Source organism: Cavia porcellus, unplaced genomic scaffold (assembly GCF_034190915.1).
Source record: "Cavia porcellus strain 051 isolate PalLab524CR breed Dunkin Hartley unplaced genomic scaffold, mCavPor4.1 scaffold_2, whole genome shotgun sequence".
NCBI lineage: Eukaryota > Metazoa > Chordata > Mammalia > Rodentia > Caviidae > Cavia > Cavia porcellus.
In genome coordinates this window covers 86,913,990-86,930,731 of record NW_026947485.1, presented here as the reverse complement: position 1 = coordinate 86,930,731, position 16,742 = coordinate 86,913,990, and the positions used below count along the sequence as shown (strand labels likewise).

The window sequence follows — 16,742 nt, the reverse complement described above, 5'->3', positions numbered from 1 at the left end:
CAATATTTCCATCATGGTAAAACATTGCAATCAGCAGTACCACTTTGCTTTTCTTTGCCATATATGAAGCCAATGTTGTATCTTGCTGAAATTCAAAGATTGTACTATCCAATTCTCTGTTTTAAAATTGCAACATTTCACTTGGCATTTCTGTTATGTTCCTGTGTACAGTTCGTATACTGGTCAATTTATGCTCTTTTAGCAAATGTAACATCAATTGGAAGCCAGTAAACCAATAGTTGAATGTTACATTCTGATTGGTTTGGGAGATGAGAGCAGCAAATCTGTTCACAACATCATTTGGTTTATTACTATATAAATAAGGAACAGATGGCTGAGTTCCAGAAAAAATGTCTAAAGTGAAAGGATATTAAGTCTTTGCATCTACAAGGACATAAATTTTTATGCTGTATTTTGACCCATCACTTTTCCATAAGTCTTTTACATTCCTGAGATCATCATGAGAAATCTTTGCTATGTGCAGGAGGCCTATAAACGCTTCCAGTTCAGCTAGTGAGTTGTCATAATCAATATATTTTTAGTATGGATATTGGTGTATACAGAGTGTTTTACTTGTGTTTCAGCCTTTGTGTACTTCACAGCATCCTGTAGCATTTTGTCTGTTACAGCATTGTTCCAACACTGACAGTGCTGGCATTCTATCCAATATGTTTCATTCCTGATCCTATATTTTTGGACCTAGTTCTAACACTGGATTCTTCCATTTGGTTGCATGGCCATTTTGCAACATTTCAACTAGTCAAATATGTGCTCCTATTCTCCTATTGCTTCTAAATCAAAAAGGTCTGCATTGCCTGTGTCTGTACTAGCTGATTCTTGCTCTGAAATATTTCACTGTCACAGGAACTCACATGGCTCACATGACCAATGTCACAGTCATCATCATGGTCATTGTCATCATCATTATCATACACCCACATCACTCTTCTGTTAGGAAAGCATGTATTTTACTATAATAGCTCATCTTCGTCATCCATGCATGAGTAATCTGATGATTAACTTTTTACCTCCTTCAAAACTTGCAAATCTGATTTTTCATGTGCCATTGTACTGAACTGGGCTGCTTCTACCAGATGCATCAAAAAAGAGCTTTTTTTGAAAGTGAATCTTGGACCCTCTGTGATAGTCAGGTAAACACACACAGAATCAGTTAGCTAGAGCATGAAAGTGGATCCCAAATCCACTTCTGACACTTTTGCACATGTACACTCTCCTTGATATTCATCATACCAAGTGAGTAAACATATAGAGTGCTTCTAGTTTGCCTTAGTGAAAGGTACTGAGGTACACAGTCAGATACTATAGTACAAATTTACAGTAGATAAGAGATGGGCCTGCTTGACCCAGGCTTTTGCTTCAAGGGTCTTTGCATATAAGTCTTTGCCTCAGGTTCTGTTTTCAAGCTAATGCCTGTGCTGTCTGAACCACTCCATAAGGCCAGAAGAAACTCTAGTGCTCATTGATTTGTATTTAAGTGGCCTGACATAATCCTGTGTCAAGGACACACAGGAGTAGCTATACAGAACAGGAGAATGATGGTACGGACCATCCACTGTGTCTGAGTCCATTTTCTATTGCTGTAATAGAATACCTAAGGCAGTGATTTATGATGATTGGAAATATATTTGGCTCCCAGTCCTGGAGACTGGAGACTGGAGACTGGAGAGTCCAAAAGCATGACATCAGCATCTGACAAGGGCCTTCTTGCTATGTCATCCCATGGTAGAAGGCAGAAAGAGCAGGAGGGAGACAGCCTCACTTTGTAACAACTCACCCTCTCAGTGGGCACAGTCATCCAGTCCTCACCCCTTACTAGGCTCCTGTCCCAGCAATTGCACTGGGGACAAAGTTTCCAACACATGAACTTTAGGGGACACATTCAAACCATGGCATCTGTCCAACAGATGACACCTGGGTCTGTCTTGCCCTGGCCATAAGTATTAGCTTCTAGTCTCTTAAATGATCCCATTTCTAGTTCTATTGGGTTATTTCTCCCTTCAACTTCTGATATCCAATGAAACAGAAGTGATGGCATGGGTCAAATTAAATGTCTTTCCCTTCAGTAACCCTCGGTGTCACAACTGTGGCTGAGAAGTTGATGCAGCTGTAACCTATAAGTACGGCCTCCAACAGGGAAGAAATGCAAAGTACCCCTTTCCTTCAGTTAAAGCGGCCATGATTGCTCAGTCCAATAGACTGGGGTAAGCTTAGTCTCAGTGGTTTTGGGGACTTCTATCCCACTCCCAGGAAGGCTTGAGAAGTCTGGTGCTGAGTGAGCCATCTAGAGTTGTCTCCATTTGCTCAGGCTGGTAGCAGCCCTGCTGCCCCCTCACATTCCTCATGGAAGTGGCTGAGTCTGGAGTCTCTGCTCCATGTTCCCTCCCTGCCTTGTGCCCTGAATGGGAGAACTTCAAGCCTGCCCCTGCCCTTAGTCTCTTGTGAATGTGATTCTTCATTTTCTCTCTAGGATCTTTCTTTCCCTGGCTATGCTAGCATAACACAGACATGCTACAGATTTCTCTCGACCCCACCTTACCCAGAAGAACACACTGAAGACAAAGGTCATAAACTGGTTGCCTGACAGAAAAATACTGCCCACAGCCTTGTTTTATTGTTTTATTCTCAGTGTTTTATAAAACAAATTCATCTCATAAATTCAGATTTCTAGTTTCTCTGGAAACAGAGTATCTGGCAATGGGCTGGATATGGGCATGTGCTCTTCTATGGGGAGAGTATAGGTACCCATGACTTCACCCCTCTCCAAGAATTCTGGGGTATTAAATTTACTTCATAAATTCAATAAAGACTTACTGAGTACCTTTCAAGTGCCAGGCTCTGTTCTAAGCCCCAGGGATAAAAAAGTAGCAACAAGGACTAAGTAACCTATTTCAGTGGGCAATGTGAGTTTTAACAATAGCTACATTAATATTTAATATTCAGGCAGTAATAACTAAAGGTGAAAAGCAGATGGAAGGAAGAGAAGGTAATGAGCTTGGGGTGGGAGGTGGATGAGCTTTTATTTTATATAAAGTATTCCTATAAATTGATAAAGTGACATATAAGCAGAGACTGAGGCAATGATAGAGTCATGAAGCCAGGAAAAGAGATTAATGTCTTTAATCCACCCTTGATAAAACCTGTGATGCAAAGGAATAAGCATAAAGCCCTTTGGGAGCATTCCAGGATAATACACAAACATCAACACACCAACAGTTCTTATTTGTTATTAAATTTGCATTCCAGTAGAAACTAAATGTAAACTAATATCTATCTAAGTTTATACTTTCACTATTGTAAACATTTTTAGTAGATGAAGTTAAAATTTGAATATCATATTTTCCCTTCTGGAAGAGTGAATCAATGCTACTTTACTTCCTGTCTGGGGGAGCTCATCTATCTGCTTCAGTCATGGGATGTCTACAGCCTGGTCTATTATTTGCACTGTTGGATGATGCACGGTGTATTCTTTAGGTTCTTTTCTTGGGTTATGATCACAGCTGGTGCTCAACTACTACGCGCTGGCTGGTCATACAGCAGGATTTGGTTATCCACATAAACATGATGCTGCTGTAAGTTCACTTTTCTATTTAGAGAAGCGAGTCAGCTAGAAATACCTCCATCGTACTTCCCAAACGCATGCGTACTGTGTGAGTGGCCGAAATAGTAAGTGGAGTAAGTGGCAGCTTTAAAAACCAGCCAGCTGCTGCCTTCCAAGCAGAAGGTCAGCAAAGGAAAGTGGAAGTTGAATTCTGAAGGATCAGGCACCCTCAGGAGTTTAGTCGTGGTTGGGATTTTGGAGACTTGAACAGCCAGTGTGGGGTTTTTCCTGGATTTCTTGCCTGTGGCCTTTCTGTTTTCTGTCTTCAGATTCCAAGATGAACGTGCAGGCTTGCTCTAGGTGCGGCTACGGGGTTTATCCTGCTGAGAAGATCAGCTGTATAGATCAGGTCAGTAGACAGTTCTTAGTCTTTGGAAAGAAAAACAAACATGGGAATTTATTTTCTTACATAAGGATATGGGAATTCTTTTCTGAACCACAAGAAGAAGTAGTATTTCCATTCTTTTGTTAGGTTCTAACCATTTTTAGGCCTATGTTACCTCAGAGCAGTTCCTCACTTATTTAGCATATTATATTATGCATGTGGTTTTTAATTCACAATCACTAAATTTCGAGGTTTTTTTTTTTTTTTTTTTCCCTAAAACACATAACAATCTAGGGTCTGGGGCAAAAAAAAAAAGGAGTCGTTAAATCCTTTCTATGTGATTTCTAGATATGGCATAAAGCGTGTTTTCACTGCGAAGTCTGTAAGATGATGTTATCTGTTAATAACTTCGTGAGTCACCAGAAAAAGCCATACTGTCACGCGTAAGTGTGCAATGACCCCTTCCTGACCTCTTTTGAGTTTTGCTTGTTTTTCAACAAATGGCCTACTAAAGTTTCAGATCAGATACTCTAGGGTTAAATCCAAGAAATGCCCTCTCAATGTGTTCACTTATCGAATACAGCTAATGTCGAATTTTATGCAATAGAACGAAATCTTCAGATTTTTTTTATAAATGATTAAATCTATCCACTGTAAAGAATTTCAAATTATTAAATGTTTTCCAGAACAATATAACTGTCATAGCTATGCATATGGAACTTTCAAAGTGTTTTACCTTTAGATAATCTTCAAATTCTTTCCTATTTTTCACAGTTTTCCAGTAACCATATCCGATTAAATTTTATCTTTAAGCTTAGTATACATTGAGCTTATTTGATTTTTTCCTGTAAGATTCATTGTTTAGAAAATCTAGAATATAATTATTAAAATTCACATTTATTGATTTAAAGAATTACAACTAGAGCTACTCAATCATCTTGGATAAATTTTTGATTTATAATTATTTTTTTGTAGCCATAACCCCAAGAACAACACTTTCACTAGTGTCTATCACACTCCATTAAATCTAAATGTGAAGACATTTCCGGGAGCCATGGGTGGGGTAAGTCATTTTTGCATTTCAAAATAGCCTTCAAAGAAAATCCCTGTGCTGAGGCACCTGTTAGATTTTTAAGTGTCTTGATGTGAATCACAGAATGTTTTTAAATAGCAAATGTTGATTCTTGTTCTCCTTCTACATTAAGGATACACAGAATAAACTAGTTCCCATAGTTGACGTCTTGGATTCTAATATAATCTTTGTGTCTGGCCGGCTCTGAATACCCTGACGTTAGTTTATAAATAGGCCTGGCATGCAGTAGGTGCTTACTACATAAAACAAAGCTTATGTGGGTGAAAAATATTACAAAGACCCTTCTTTTCCTTCCTTTGGGATGTTTTGGTAGAGAAAATTAGAAACGTCCGGTTCCATGCTTACCAATCCCTCCGAACTCAGTAGTTTTGCAGTCTCTGTTTCTCTTTAGGATAGGGCTAGGTCAAACATAAGCTTGTATTTTTTTATTTAGAAATGAAGTTTGGGGGGCTGGGGATTTAGCTCAGCGGCATAAGTGCCTACCTTGCAAGCAGGCAGTTGTGAATTTGATCCCTAGTACCAATAAAAATGAAAAAGACAAAAAAAAAAAAGAAATGCAGTTTGGCTTGGGAGGTGGAATACTAAGTAGACAGGGAAGCCATACTAATAAATCAAATCTCTTAGGAAAAATCAGCAGTTTTTAGCTGTTGATTGAACTCAGGCATCTATTAAAGTGATGAATCATTGAACTTTTTTTTTGCATAGACCCGGGGCGAAGTTGCTTTATGTGATGGAACTTAGTACTATTCTAAAATTAGAAAATTGCGGAGGAGATGGAGGGCTGTCTAGTAATCTCTCATCCCCTGGGATTCTGTCACTGAAGTTACCCGGCCTCACCCTCACTCTTGCCTGATGGACTGTCCTCCTCCTTGGGAAAATGGGCATCAGATAGAGCTCCTGCTCATATGTCAAGTGCTTTCAAGTTCCTTATTTCACTAAGTTAAATGGGCAGTTTGTATTATTATTTTTATTTAACAAATGTGTATAGCATTTATTAGAGAAATGCTTAATTCACACCTATCATATACGTCACAACCCAGTGAAGAAGGTATTGTTATTATTCCAGTGTACAGGGAGGAAACTGAGGTCAGAGATTAGTTTACACATCTATTTCTAAGGATTCACAAGCTCTGAGAGTTCACAGGCAAGCTGAGAAAGATGGTGCACCCCTGTAACTCTAGCATTCTGAGAAACTCAGATAGACGAGTTCTCAGGATTAAGCCGAGTTTGGGTACTTTAGTGATTTAGTGATACTATCTCAAAAAATAAAAATTAAAAAGGGCTGGGGGTGTAGCTCAGTGAGAAGACTCCAGATCCATTTTCTAGTCCCTCATAGAGCAATGAATTCACAAATTCATAAGCAGTCTTAGAGTACTAAAAAGACTAATGCTTTTAGGAATTCAATCTTACCTTTTGATGTTTGAGGACAGTTGCATGAAATTACAATTAATACTGCATTTAGCTCTTAAACATAATGCTAAATCCTGCTGAGTTCTTTGTGTTTTCGCATTTATTCTTCATGAGAGTTCTCTGTGTAACATCAGCACGTTACAGCCGAGGGTGCTGAAGCGAAGCAATGTTAAGTGACCTGCCCCGTTTTACTCGGTTTGTTAGGTGCAAATCCAGATCTGTTTGACCGCACAGTTCGTATAACTGAACACTTTATATACACCTGCAGGGTTGGCAAACTCTCCAGAAACAAACAAGCACCTCTTTAGGTTTTTATACATCTAGATGTTACTGCACTTGTGCAAAAGGAAATGTACTTACATATCACGATGTTCTTTGCATGCATTCCATTCTCTGCGGAAAGGCCCACGGTGTCTACCATTCCATTCAGAATTTAAGAATTTAGCATATCATACTTCATGATTTGCTCTAAAAGCAGTACTTGGTGCAGAATTGACACAAAAGTAGACAAAGAGCTCAGTGGCCTAGAATACATGGTCCAGAAATTGAGCTGCTCATATGCAGTCACTTCAGTTGTGACAAATTCACCATTGTTGTTTAATGTAGCAAGAATGATCTTTCAGTAAAGTACTAGGGAGATTGCTATTCATATGGAGAAAATGAACCTTGACTCCTACCTCACATAGATGCACAAAAGTCAACTCAAAGTATATTGTACTCAGGATATGAAACATAAAGTTATATCAGCATATGAAAAATATCGTCATGAAACTGGAAGCCAGCATTTTAGTGAACTCCCCAGCTGATACACAAACAAAGTGCAGAACAATAATATGAATTGTTTTCTGAGGTGGTTTTAGCTTGGGCCTTTGATGTGCTATGTTGACTTTATGTCAGTATTTTTAATTGAACTACTCGATAGAGCTTTGCACACAGCAAGAGCTCAGTATGTGCTACCTGGCTGGTGGCCCAGATGAAACCCAGCAGCAGTGACAACAGACTGTGCCTTGTACAGCAGTGAAGATGCTTTGCTTTGAGACTTGGAAAAGATCCTCTGGATTGAGCTATGCGTTACTGACTAGTTTTCCTTCTCTTCTCTGATGGGAACATCACTGACACCATCCTGTGCAGATCAGTGATCAAGAAGATGATAAGCACTTTAAATCAGCTTTTCACTGGGACATGAAATCCAAGGATGGGCCGGGTGTACCTGACAGGCAGCCACTGATGAATGAGGTGAGAAAAAAGTAATTAATGGGTTTGGATAAGAAAGGACAACACGCTATACAAATGGAATATGTTGCTCATGCTATGCAGTGTGCTATGCAAATTAAGTGTACTTCTGGTAAAATCTAATTTGGTTTTTTAAAATGCAGTTTATAATTCCAGCTATCTAAAGGAGGCCTCTATCAATGTGTCCAGCTCCATTCCAAGTTCGCTATCTTGTCCTGTCCAGCCACTATGTTGCTCTCCCTGGGAATAGTCCTCCACTTGAGACGGATACTGCCCTTGCATCCCTGGACACTTCACTTAGCCCCAGCCCTTTTGTCCTGATCCCCACCTTCCTGCCAGGACTCAGCTGGCTTTCCCTCTTCCAGCCTAACTTGCCCATGCTGGTCACACAGAGCTCCCGGGATGTTCCTGACCTTTCTCGCCACCACTCTCTGCCCTTTGTTTTTAAAATTCCTCAGTCATCATTTTTTAATTATATCCATAAGACTTGCATTTTTCTTACATTAAAAACATCCTAACAGTACATGACAAACCCTTGATCCACCATCTCTGGTCTCAGTTCCCTCACTATTATGTCTAGACATCTATCTATCTATCTATCTATCTATCTATCTATCTTATCTATCTATCATGTCTAGCAGTCATTTAGCTATTTTTTGTTTATATATCTATCAATCATCTATCTATTCTCTCTCTATGTCTAACTTTCTAATGTTTATGTTTGGGCTCACCTATTACCATTAGTGAGGCATCTAGATGGAGTTATTTAACTCTCCTTTCTTTCAGTTTTTGTGAAGATTAAAAGAATATATTAAAGTATGTGAACAGTGATAGGCATAAGAAATATTGGCTCTTAATACTTTTACTAGTAATTATATATGAATTTTTTCTATTGAATTGTATTTTTTTTGTTTTTTCATGAAACAATGTGTATTGTTTTACAGTTTGTGGTTCGCACTCAACAGATATCTTGGAGACAGTTCAACATCAGCATCCTTTTAAGTGCACCCCTGGGTGTGCCATGGATGCACTGTTACGAGTGTGTCACAGTTACTTTCTTGTAGCTGAGACAAAATACTCCACACTTACAAGTTAATGAGGGAAAGGTTTATTTTAGCTCACAGTTTGTATAGATTTTGGTCCATTGTGGGCTGGCTCCAAGGCAGAGCAGCTTGGCAGAGGGCAGAAGGGAAAGAGTGTGTAGTGTGACAGGGAGGAAGCAGAGGAGCCATCGAGGCAGGAGGAAGGGTGTATGCTCTTGGGCCACACCCACAGTGACCCATCTCATCTCACCAGGCTTCACCTCCCAACATCACACCCAACTATAAGCCCATCAGTGAACTACTTCAGTATCAGGTACCCATCATCCGGCATCACACACTCATGATCCAGTCACCTTCCTGAAGCCCCACCTCCGAGCACATGAAGCTTTGGGAGCCCATCTAGACACAAGCCATTGCAAAGTGATGTCACATATTATTCTGCTATCGGGCAGGGATATTGCCATTATATTTTCTCTTGCAAAGTTTTTGAGGTTTTTTTGTTTGTTTGTTTTTTTTTTCCTGCAAAGTTGTCCCTTGTTTACGACCTCTTTCAGACACACGTGGGTATTTCTCTAGAATAGATAATTAAAAATGAAATTTTTGGGCCCAAAAGTGTGCACTATTTTGATTTTCGTCTTTTTTTAAAAATCCATACCTGGGATCAAACTCATGACCGCACGCTTGCAAGACAGGCACTTATGGCGCTGAGCTAAATCCCCAGCCCATAATTTTCATAGAAACTGTTCAATTACTTTCCAAAGTGGCCATACATTTTCTACTCTTTCAGAGAATATATTCTCTTTCAGAGATTATATGTTTCCCACACTCACCTACGCATGGTGTTTGTGGGTTAAAATTTGTTTCAAACCTGCATTTTCAGACTGTTCAGCTTGCTAAGTGTGGTTAAGCAAATTTCATTTGCCTTTCCAGATCTCCAAGGCCTGACTCTATCCAACTGTCTGCCTCATGCCCCTGTAACCCACCGAGCTCTCAGGCTCTTTCCCACAAGTGCAGTCAAACCCAGCTTCTCATGTTCTTCCCATCTCTACCTTCATGCTTTCCTTCAGGGAAGGCCACTTTCCTGGAATTTATTTAACAAATATTTATTGAACTTGTTGTATGACAGGCACTGTCCCAGGTTTTTTGGGGTGCAATCTGTGAACAAAACATGAAAAGTCCTTCCTTCATGGAGCTGACCTGGGGGGTGGGGAGACCATTCTTTTTGTTTGTTCTGATAACTGACCTTTATCCTGGAGGCCCAGCTCAAATTTTCTTGCCAAAAATAGGACTCATCTCATACAGAGTATTTTTTTTTTTAGAAACTCTTATGTTCAACATACAGATGTTTTCTAAGTACTGTTTGTTTCCTATGTTAGTTTTATCTTCAAAGTTAAATCGTAAGTATCTTGAAAGAGGAATTTTGTCTTCTTTTTTTTTCTTTTCTTTTTTCATTGTCAGTTACTGAGCACATATTAGGTGGGAGATGTTTGAAGTTTGTCTGAATAATGCTGATTCATCTCAGCCGTCTACAGGGACTTCCCCCTGCCCAATTTCAGTGCAGTGATGTGCAAAGAAATGTTCAATTCTATTTGGAATTGTCCTGTCATATCAGTGAATCTCAGGAAGTTCAATTATTTAAGATTTTAGGCCATTTTCTCATCTGAAGAAATGAACATTTTAGTTAGCTAAAATGTATAATAGTGTAGTGAATATCTTGATCACATATGTGTATTGCTGGGAGTGTGGGGTGACGTGTGGGGTTTTGCCAGCCCAATGTGTGGAGTGTGTATTTCTACACATCTTTTTTACTTTCTTTATAGAGAGGCTACTGGCCTGGATATGGGGAAGGGAATGGCTGGAGTCCAGGGGCCCTGCCAGATCCTGAAATCGTAAGGATGGTTGAGACTCGACAAGCTCTTGGTGAGGTAAGGGCATTAAGAACTGTGGGAGTAATAAAACCCAAAATGTGTGATTTTCATTGTAAAAAAGAGAGGAAAAGAAAGTGCTCTAAAGGACATAACTGCATGTATATTTAAGCATATAAAATAGATAACCATATTACTGAGTTTTTGTTGGTCACTGAACAGAATTATTTGTAGTCTCACTGTTTGAATGTCCACTTTATATGCTTTAATTTTATAACTTGAACAACTATTTCTAAGATGACAATATGTAATCTATCAACTAGTGATTTCCTATTGTTTATTTTTTTTGAAATTCTGTATAACTTGTGCCCTTTTTCTGTTTTTTTTTTCTTTTTCTCCTTAAATAAAATTTTAAAAAAGAACCTACTTCAAACAGTTGATTCAGCAATTAGTTTAAATGTTCCTATATTTTAAAATCTGTAGTTGCTAAACAATTGCTGCTTCCCGTAAAGATTTCCGTGTCCTACTCTCTGGAATCTGTGTATGCCTTACATGTTCAAGTGAATTCTCAGTTAAGGATCTTGAGACAGGAAGACTGAGGATTTTTAGGGTGGGCCCAAGGGAGGGAGGGAGAAGGGTCAGAATCAGAGAAAGGCCAAGTGATGACAGAAACAGAGGTCAAACAAAACCCTGTGAGGTGAGAAAGACTACTGACCTCCAGAACTGTCAGAGTCCTTAGGAAGTGAGCGAGCAGGAAGCAATTCCAGCCTGATTGCAGAAATCCTTAGCTATTTGCACACATGCCCTCTGTCTCTCCACACACCTATCCTCTGAATAATCTCCTTTGGAAAATACTGTTCATCTAGGCAACTTTTCCTTTAGAAAAATGGAAAGAAAGTAATAGAAGCACAAATGCCAAGGTGATATTTCTTCTTAGGAAAACTGCAGGTGAGGAGGAACAAGCAATATATTTTACTCCCAAAGTTATAGAACTGACTGTAGTGGATGAATCACAGCAGTCTCTTGCATTAATTGATCCATTATTATGCAAGCCTGGAGTCAGAAGATGCTGGTGGGGTTGTGCCAGGATCCACAAAATCTGTTAAAAATATTGAAGAGGATTTTTGCTGACCTGGAGAATAACAGTTTTTCAGTGTTGATGGTGTTATTCAAATTGCTAGTTGAAAGCCATTATTAAACTTATTCCAGGTGATAGAAACATTTCCCAAGCAATCAATGAATCCAGTTTCACTGCAGTTTTATTAGATTCATCCTGTAAATCATATTATTTTTATGCTATGGCCAATAGGGGTATACAGAAGACTATGGACAACAGGGTGGCAAGGGGAGCTTCCCAGCCATGATCACACCTGCTTATGAAAGGGCCAAGAAAGCCAACCAGCTGGCCAGCCAAGTGAGTGTCTCAGTGCTCATTCACCGTTGATTATGCTCATTTTTGTCACTAATGAAGCCCTGAGATTCACAGGGTAAAAATACAAGACAGTATTTTTAACCGTAGGGTTAGTGCTATATTATGCAAAAAGCTCTTTTTCTATCATCTATCTTCCATCCCTGGATTGGACCATACATCCACAACATGGAGAAAAGACTGTGTAACTTATCCAAAACCTGGTCCAAACAATTTCTCCAGACTGCTGCATTTTATTAACTGGATGGCAGAACTTCCTGAAGAGTGGAATAGTTTGTTGGTTAAAAGGTTAGATTTTGGAACCAGAATGCTCAGATGTGAATCCTGGCTCTACTGTATATTAGCTATAGAGTCATGGACAAATTATTTAATTTCTCTATTCTTTGGATTTTCATTTGTAAGGGTGGGATAGGAAGGTCAATAACCTCACCAGATGGGACTGTTATGGAGATTCACATGTATTATTGCCTAGAAGTATTTGGCACCCTACTGAATTTAGCACATTAATATCGGTGCTTTGGGGACTGTACTAGTTTTGCCACAGGTCTGAGTTGAATGTAGTCTGATGGCATAGCTCCAGGAGAGCTACCTGGAGCTGTGACCTTGTGCAGCCCTAACTCTGTGCTGTCTCCTAATCAGGTGGAATACAAGAGAGGGCATGATGAGCGCATCTCCAGGTTCACCACAGTGGCCGATACCCCTGAGCTGCTGAGGGCTAAGGCCGGGGGACAGCTTCAAAGTGAGGTAAGAAACAATGGATGCTTAAATGCAGTGGTGTTCACTGAAGACCCCTCATTCTTTTCTTACCTGGCAGAAGAGGGAGGGATAAAGCAGAAGACAGCAGAGTCCCATGTGGGCATCAGGAGGAACTTTCTAATGTGAAAGATGGTCAGTTGGGTCCATGAAGTCAGCAGGCACAGACCCTGCAAAAACTCTTTAAACTGAAAACACTAGATCAGATGAATTGCAAGCCCAATGTAGCTGATTAATCCGGTGAGTTGCCACTGTAAGCAAGAGAAAAGAATTTCTAAATAATTTTTGCCACTTGCTTTTTCATAGTCCATGTACTTCATAGCAAACATAGGCCAAGCTTTAGTACTGCTCCCAGTGAGGAGTTGGAGTACAAATCCAGCTTCATCCTAGTAAGTGGTTTCCACTTGTGTTGGCCTAGGTCTGGGACTGAGAAGCCTCTTTTGTCTCCCACCCTTGACTGCAGGTCCCCAAGGGCTGGAGCCCAGCCTTTTGGTCCACATCAGGTGCAATACAAGCTTATGCTAAACATGCACTTGATTCATCGAGTGTCTCCATGTTCTAGGCACCGTGCTGGGTATTGAGAATTAAGAGGTAAACAAGATGTACATAGTTCATCAAGCCATAAGCCAATTATGTGCCATTGCAGCTGTGACAGGGGTGGGTAAGGTGTCATGAAGCCCTTAGCAGAGCAACTCACTGGTATCCTCCGATGGTTGCAGGATCTGGCATGTAATTTGCACTTTTTCTTTTCCTTTAAAAATCTATTTTTCAGGTGAGATACACAGAGGACTGTGAACAACAGAGAGGGAAAGGCAGTTTTCCTGCTATGATCACACCAGCTTATCAGATAGCCAAAAGAGCTAATGAGCTGGCCAGCGACGTAAGTGTACACAGCAATGCTGCCATATTACACAGAAAGCTTGAAGTCAGTCTGAGCCTAGCTGTTCAGCCTCTCGTCTACTTTTGGCTGCGTTCTGGAGCCAAGCAGTAGCTTTCTTTCTGTGTCCAATCACTTGCTCTGATAATAATCTAATACTTGTATTTCTAAGAGATATTCCTGGGACCCAAACATAACAAGGACATTCCACAAGACTTTCGTTTGTAACTCCTCTGTGCTACATTCACTGATATTTTCCTTTCCCTCCCATATAGGTGAAGTACCATCAACAATATCAGAGAGAAATGAGGGGAATGGCTGGTTCAGCCGCTGGAGCTGAGGGCGTGTGGACAAAGGAATACACAGACCAGTATGGCCAGGTGTGTGAGAAAGTAATTCCTGGGAGGCTGGTCTTTTCTATGGCCAGTTCTCCATTTGGCTTTTACTAGTTGTGACATTTAATCAGGGCTTTGTCATTGTTCTATTTATGAAGGGCAGATTTTCTAGGGCACAAAATAGTGAATAAAATTCTACAGGATTCAATTTGGTCTACTTAGGGAAACAAATTTCAAGAATAAGGCCTTCTTGGGTTCTCATTGGAGAACACTCTCAAGGACAAAACCTGGCCCTGTTTAGCCCATCACTGCTGTATGAAATGGATCAAAATACATGTTTTGAAAAATATCGAGCGTCTCACTGAGTAACCGGGCTCATTTTCTTAGAAGGCAAACTTCTCATCTAAGTTGCTAGATAAAGCGGTGTAACAAAGAAAGCAAACTTTTATCCTAATTTTATTTTCCAAGTGAACTGGACCTTGTCATGGAGTAGAAAGGGTGAGATGCTAGTTACAAGCTAGTTTTTACTTGTATTTTCTGGCCAGGTGTTGCAGGAGAGAAAGGATATATTTTTGTTGAGGCTGAGAGTAAAGAATATTGGAAGAGTATGTGTGTGTGCTGGAATGATACTTGCAAAGATTTTAAGCGATTTAAAAAAAAATTGGCATAGTATGAATTATCTGTACCACATGACTTGTATGGCCTTTAAAAGGAAGCCACAAAAAATTAATTCCTGTCTTTAGAAAAACTAGTTGTCATTCATGGGCATATACTCACATGAGTCTTAGGCTGGAAGTGAATGAAGATCAGCTGTGACCCCTTTGCAAATGTCTGCCTGAGCAAAAATACTTGGTTTTAAGTTTAAAAGGCCATTCCCTCAAATTATACAAGTTAATGAAATGATCTCTTGCTGCTCTACACTCAATGAAAATATGATTTTACTGGTTCTATGTCTTAAATATATTATTTAGAAGGTCCAAGACAACTCCTAGAAATCCATTTTTTTAAAAATCTGGCTTTTATATTGAAAAAAATATTTTGTCCATTATTGCACTGTTTTGTCTGCCATTAGCTATAATACCCACATAATTTCAGATGTGTATTTAGATGTCCACATACATAGATGAATGGCAACTTCATAGTATCATCGTTTTTCTTGGTTATTAATATACTTTGAAGTTTCCAGGCTTGATAATAACAAGTGCAAGATCAAAGTAGGTGCCATTTGATGGCACTGGTAACAGCTGTTGGAAGGACACTGCCCAGGGTGGTATTTCACTGTGGGACTTTGCCAGGGCATAAGTAGGAGGGAGTGAGAGAGAGGCAGGCAGCAGATAAACTATAAATATCTCTAGGGCCCTCAGTACCAAGCAATTCATTCTTCTTTAAAATGACTCATTAGACTTATAAAAAGACTAAATCATGTAATCAATTTATTATTTGTAATCAATCAACTCTTTAACAACGGATTAGGTGTCGTGATTCACACATGCACACACACTCATACACAAAGCTACAAAAATAAAACAATAGAGCAGAATGGGAAAAATCATAGAATAGATTGCTAAAGAATTTGAGAAACTTAAAACTTATTGCATTTGGCTCTGAATATTCTGGCATCCAAGTGAAAAGGAGCATTTAGGCTGAACAGTTTTCATTATTGAGTGAAAGGAAGCTAGGCATTTTAAGTTCACTCAACTGTTATGTGTAAGTGCACGTGTGTGCTAACGTGCAAGCTGGTGCTGGGGTGGGGAGGCCCACAGCTTGGAGGAGGCTCCTGAGTGATGGAGTCATGTGCTCAGTGGGGCATGATAAGGGCTGGGGCTGTTTCAGCTTTGGGGGCAAAGTGCAGCAAGAACTCAACCCGGAAGCAACAGATTCTGACCCAGGCTGGTCTGGGATGGTAGTGGACTCAGAAATTTCTAAGAGAAGGCTGCATCTGAGCAGGTCTTGAAGTACACTGTCAGCCAGGAAAGGGTTACCTGGGTCAGGTGATAATGGTTTCACAGGAAAAGGTGCCCTTCGTGGGAGTGGTTGGGTAGTATGGAGAAGTGAAAGGAAAAATTAAGAGTGACATTACATGTCGTATACTTTAATACACATTAACTCCCACTTTAGGTTATCTGAGGGCAGTTCAATGTTTCCCACCCCCACTAAATGACACAAATATTATAATACTTGTTTTCTGGTTATGTTGCACACATAAGTAGAAGAAATAATACTGGAGATGTCAAAATATCCCCATGTGTAGATATGTTCTTGAAACTAAGTAAGGTAGTGTTTGAGACTGAGAAGGCAGAAGACTTCCCTGATACGAATTCACACAGGAATATCCCATAGCAGCATAGGACTGGGTGACTGGTAGAGTATCTTGATTTATTTGGTGAAAATAATTATGATCATGAGAATGGTTATCATTTATTTAGCGCTGTCTGTGTGTATTTGGGGCCTGACTCAAGGTCTAGCATCTTAGTCACCATACTGTACAATTCCTATGGCAATCACTGGAATTCCCCGTGTGGATGGGCTTCTATGGGTACGGGCTGTGTGGATGGTCATTGATGATCCCCACCCATTTGGAGAGATAAGTATTACTGATCAAAGTTTTTGGTTGCCTCAGCAGGGTTACTTAGAGGAATGCGAGGAGCCCAGGGGAAAGGGCAGCTTCCCAGCCATGATAACCCCAGCTTATCAGAATGCCAAGAAGGCCAATGAACTTGCTAGTGATGTAAGTACCACATGGTGGGAGGACTCCCAGAG

The 16,742-nt window shown here is 39.9% G+C and overlaps 1 protein-coding gene across 8 annotated transcripts in view; it reads left to right on the top strand.

Annotated features, from left to right (window-relative positions):
• The first annotated feature begins 3,714 nt into the window (after positions 1 to 3,714).
• Nrap (nebulin related anchoring protein) overlaps positions 3,715 to 16,742 on the top strand; it is a 66,355-nt gene continuing 53,327 nt past the window's right edge. For 4 of the 8 annotated variants that reach the window (XM_063244759.1, XM_063244757.1, XM_063244758.1 and 1 more), the window contains exons 1-10: positions 3,715 to 3,968; positions 4,293 to 4,387; positions 4,920 to 5,007; positions 7,579 to 7,683; positions 10,544 to 10,648; positions 11,898 to 12,002; positions 12,657 to 12,761; positions 13,543 to 13,650; positions 13,923 to 14,027; positions 16,606 to 16,710. In XM_063244759.1, coding sequence (XP_063100829.1) covers positions 3,897 to 3,968; positions 4,293 to 4,387; positions 4,920 to 5,007; positions 7,579 to 7,683; positions 10,544 to 10,648; positions 11,898 to 12,002; positions 12,657 to 12,761; positions 13,543 to 13,650; positions 13,923 to 14,027; positions 16,606 to 16,710 — 993 coding nt within the window. In that variant the 5' untranslated portion in view covers positions 3,715 to 3,896. Of the gene's footprint in view, positions 3,969 to 4,292; positions 4,388 to 4,919; positions 5,008 to 7,578; positions 7,684 to 10,543; positions 10,649 to 11,897; positions 12,003 to 12,656; positions 12,762 to 13,542; positions 13,651 to 13,922; positions 14,028 to 16,602; positions 16,711 to 16,742 lie in introns of all 8 variants that reach the window. The other 4 variants (XM_063244756.1, XM_013158397.2, XM_013158398.2 and 1 more) reach the window with 1 other exon arrangement.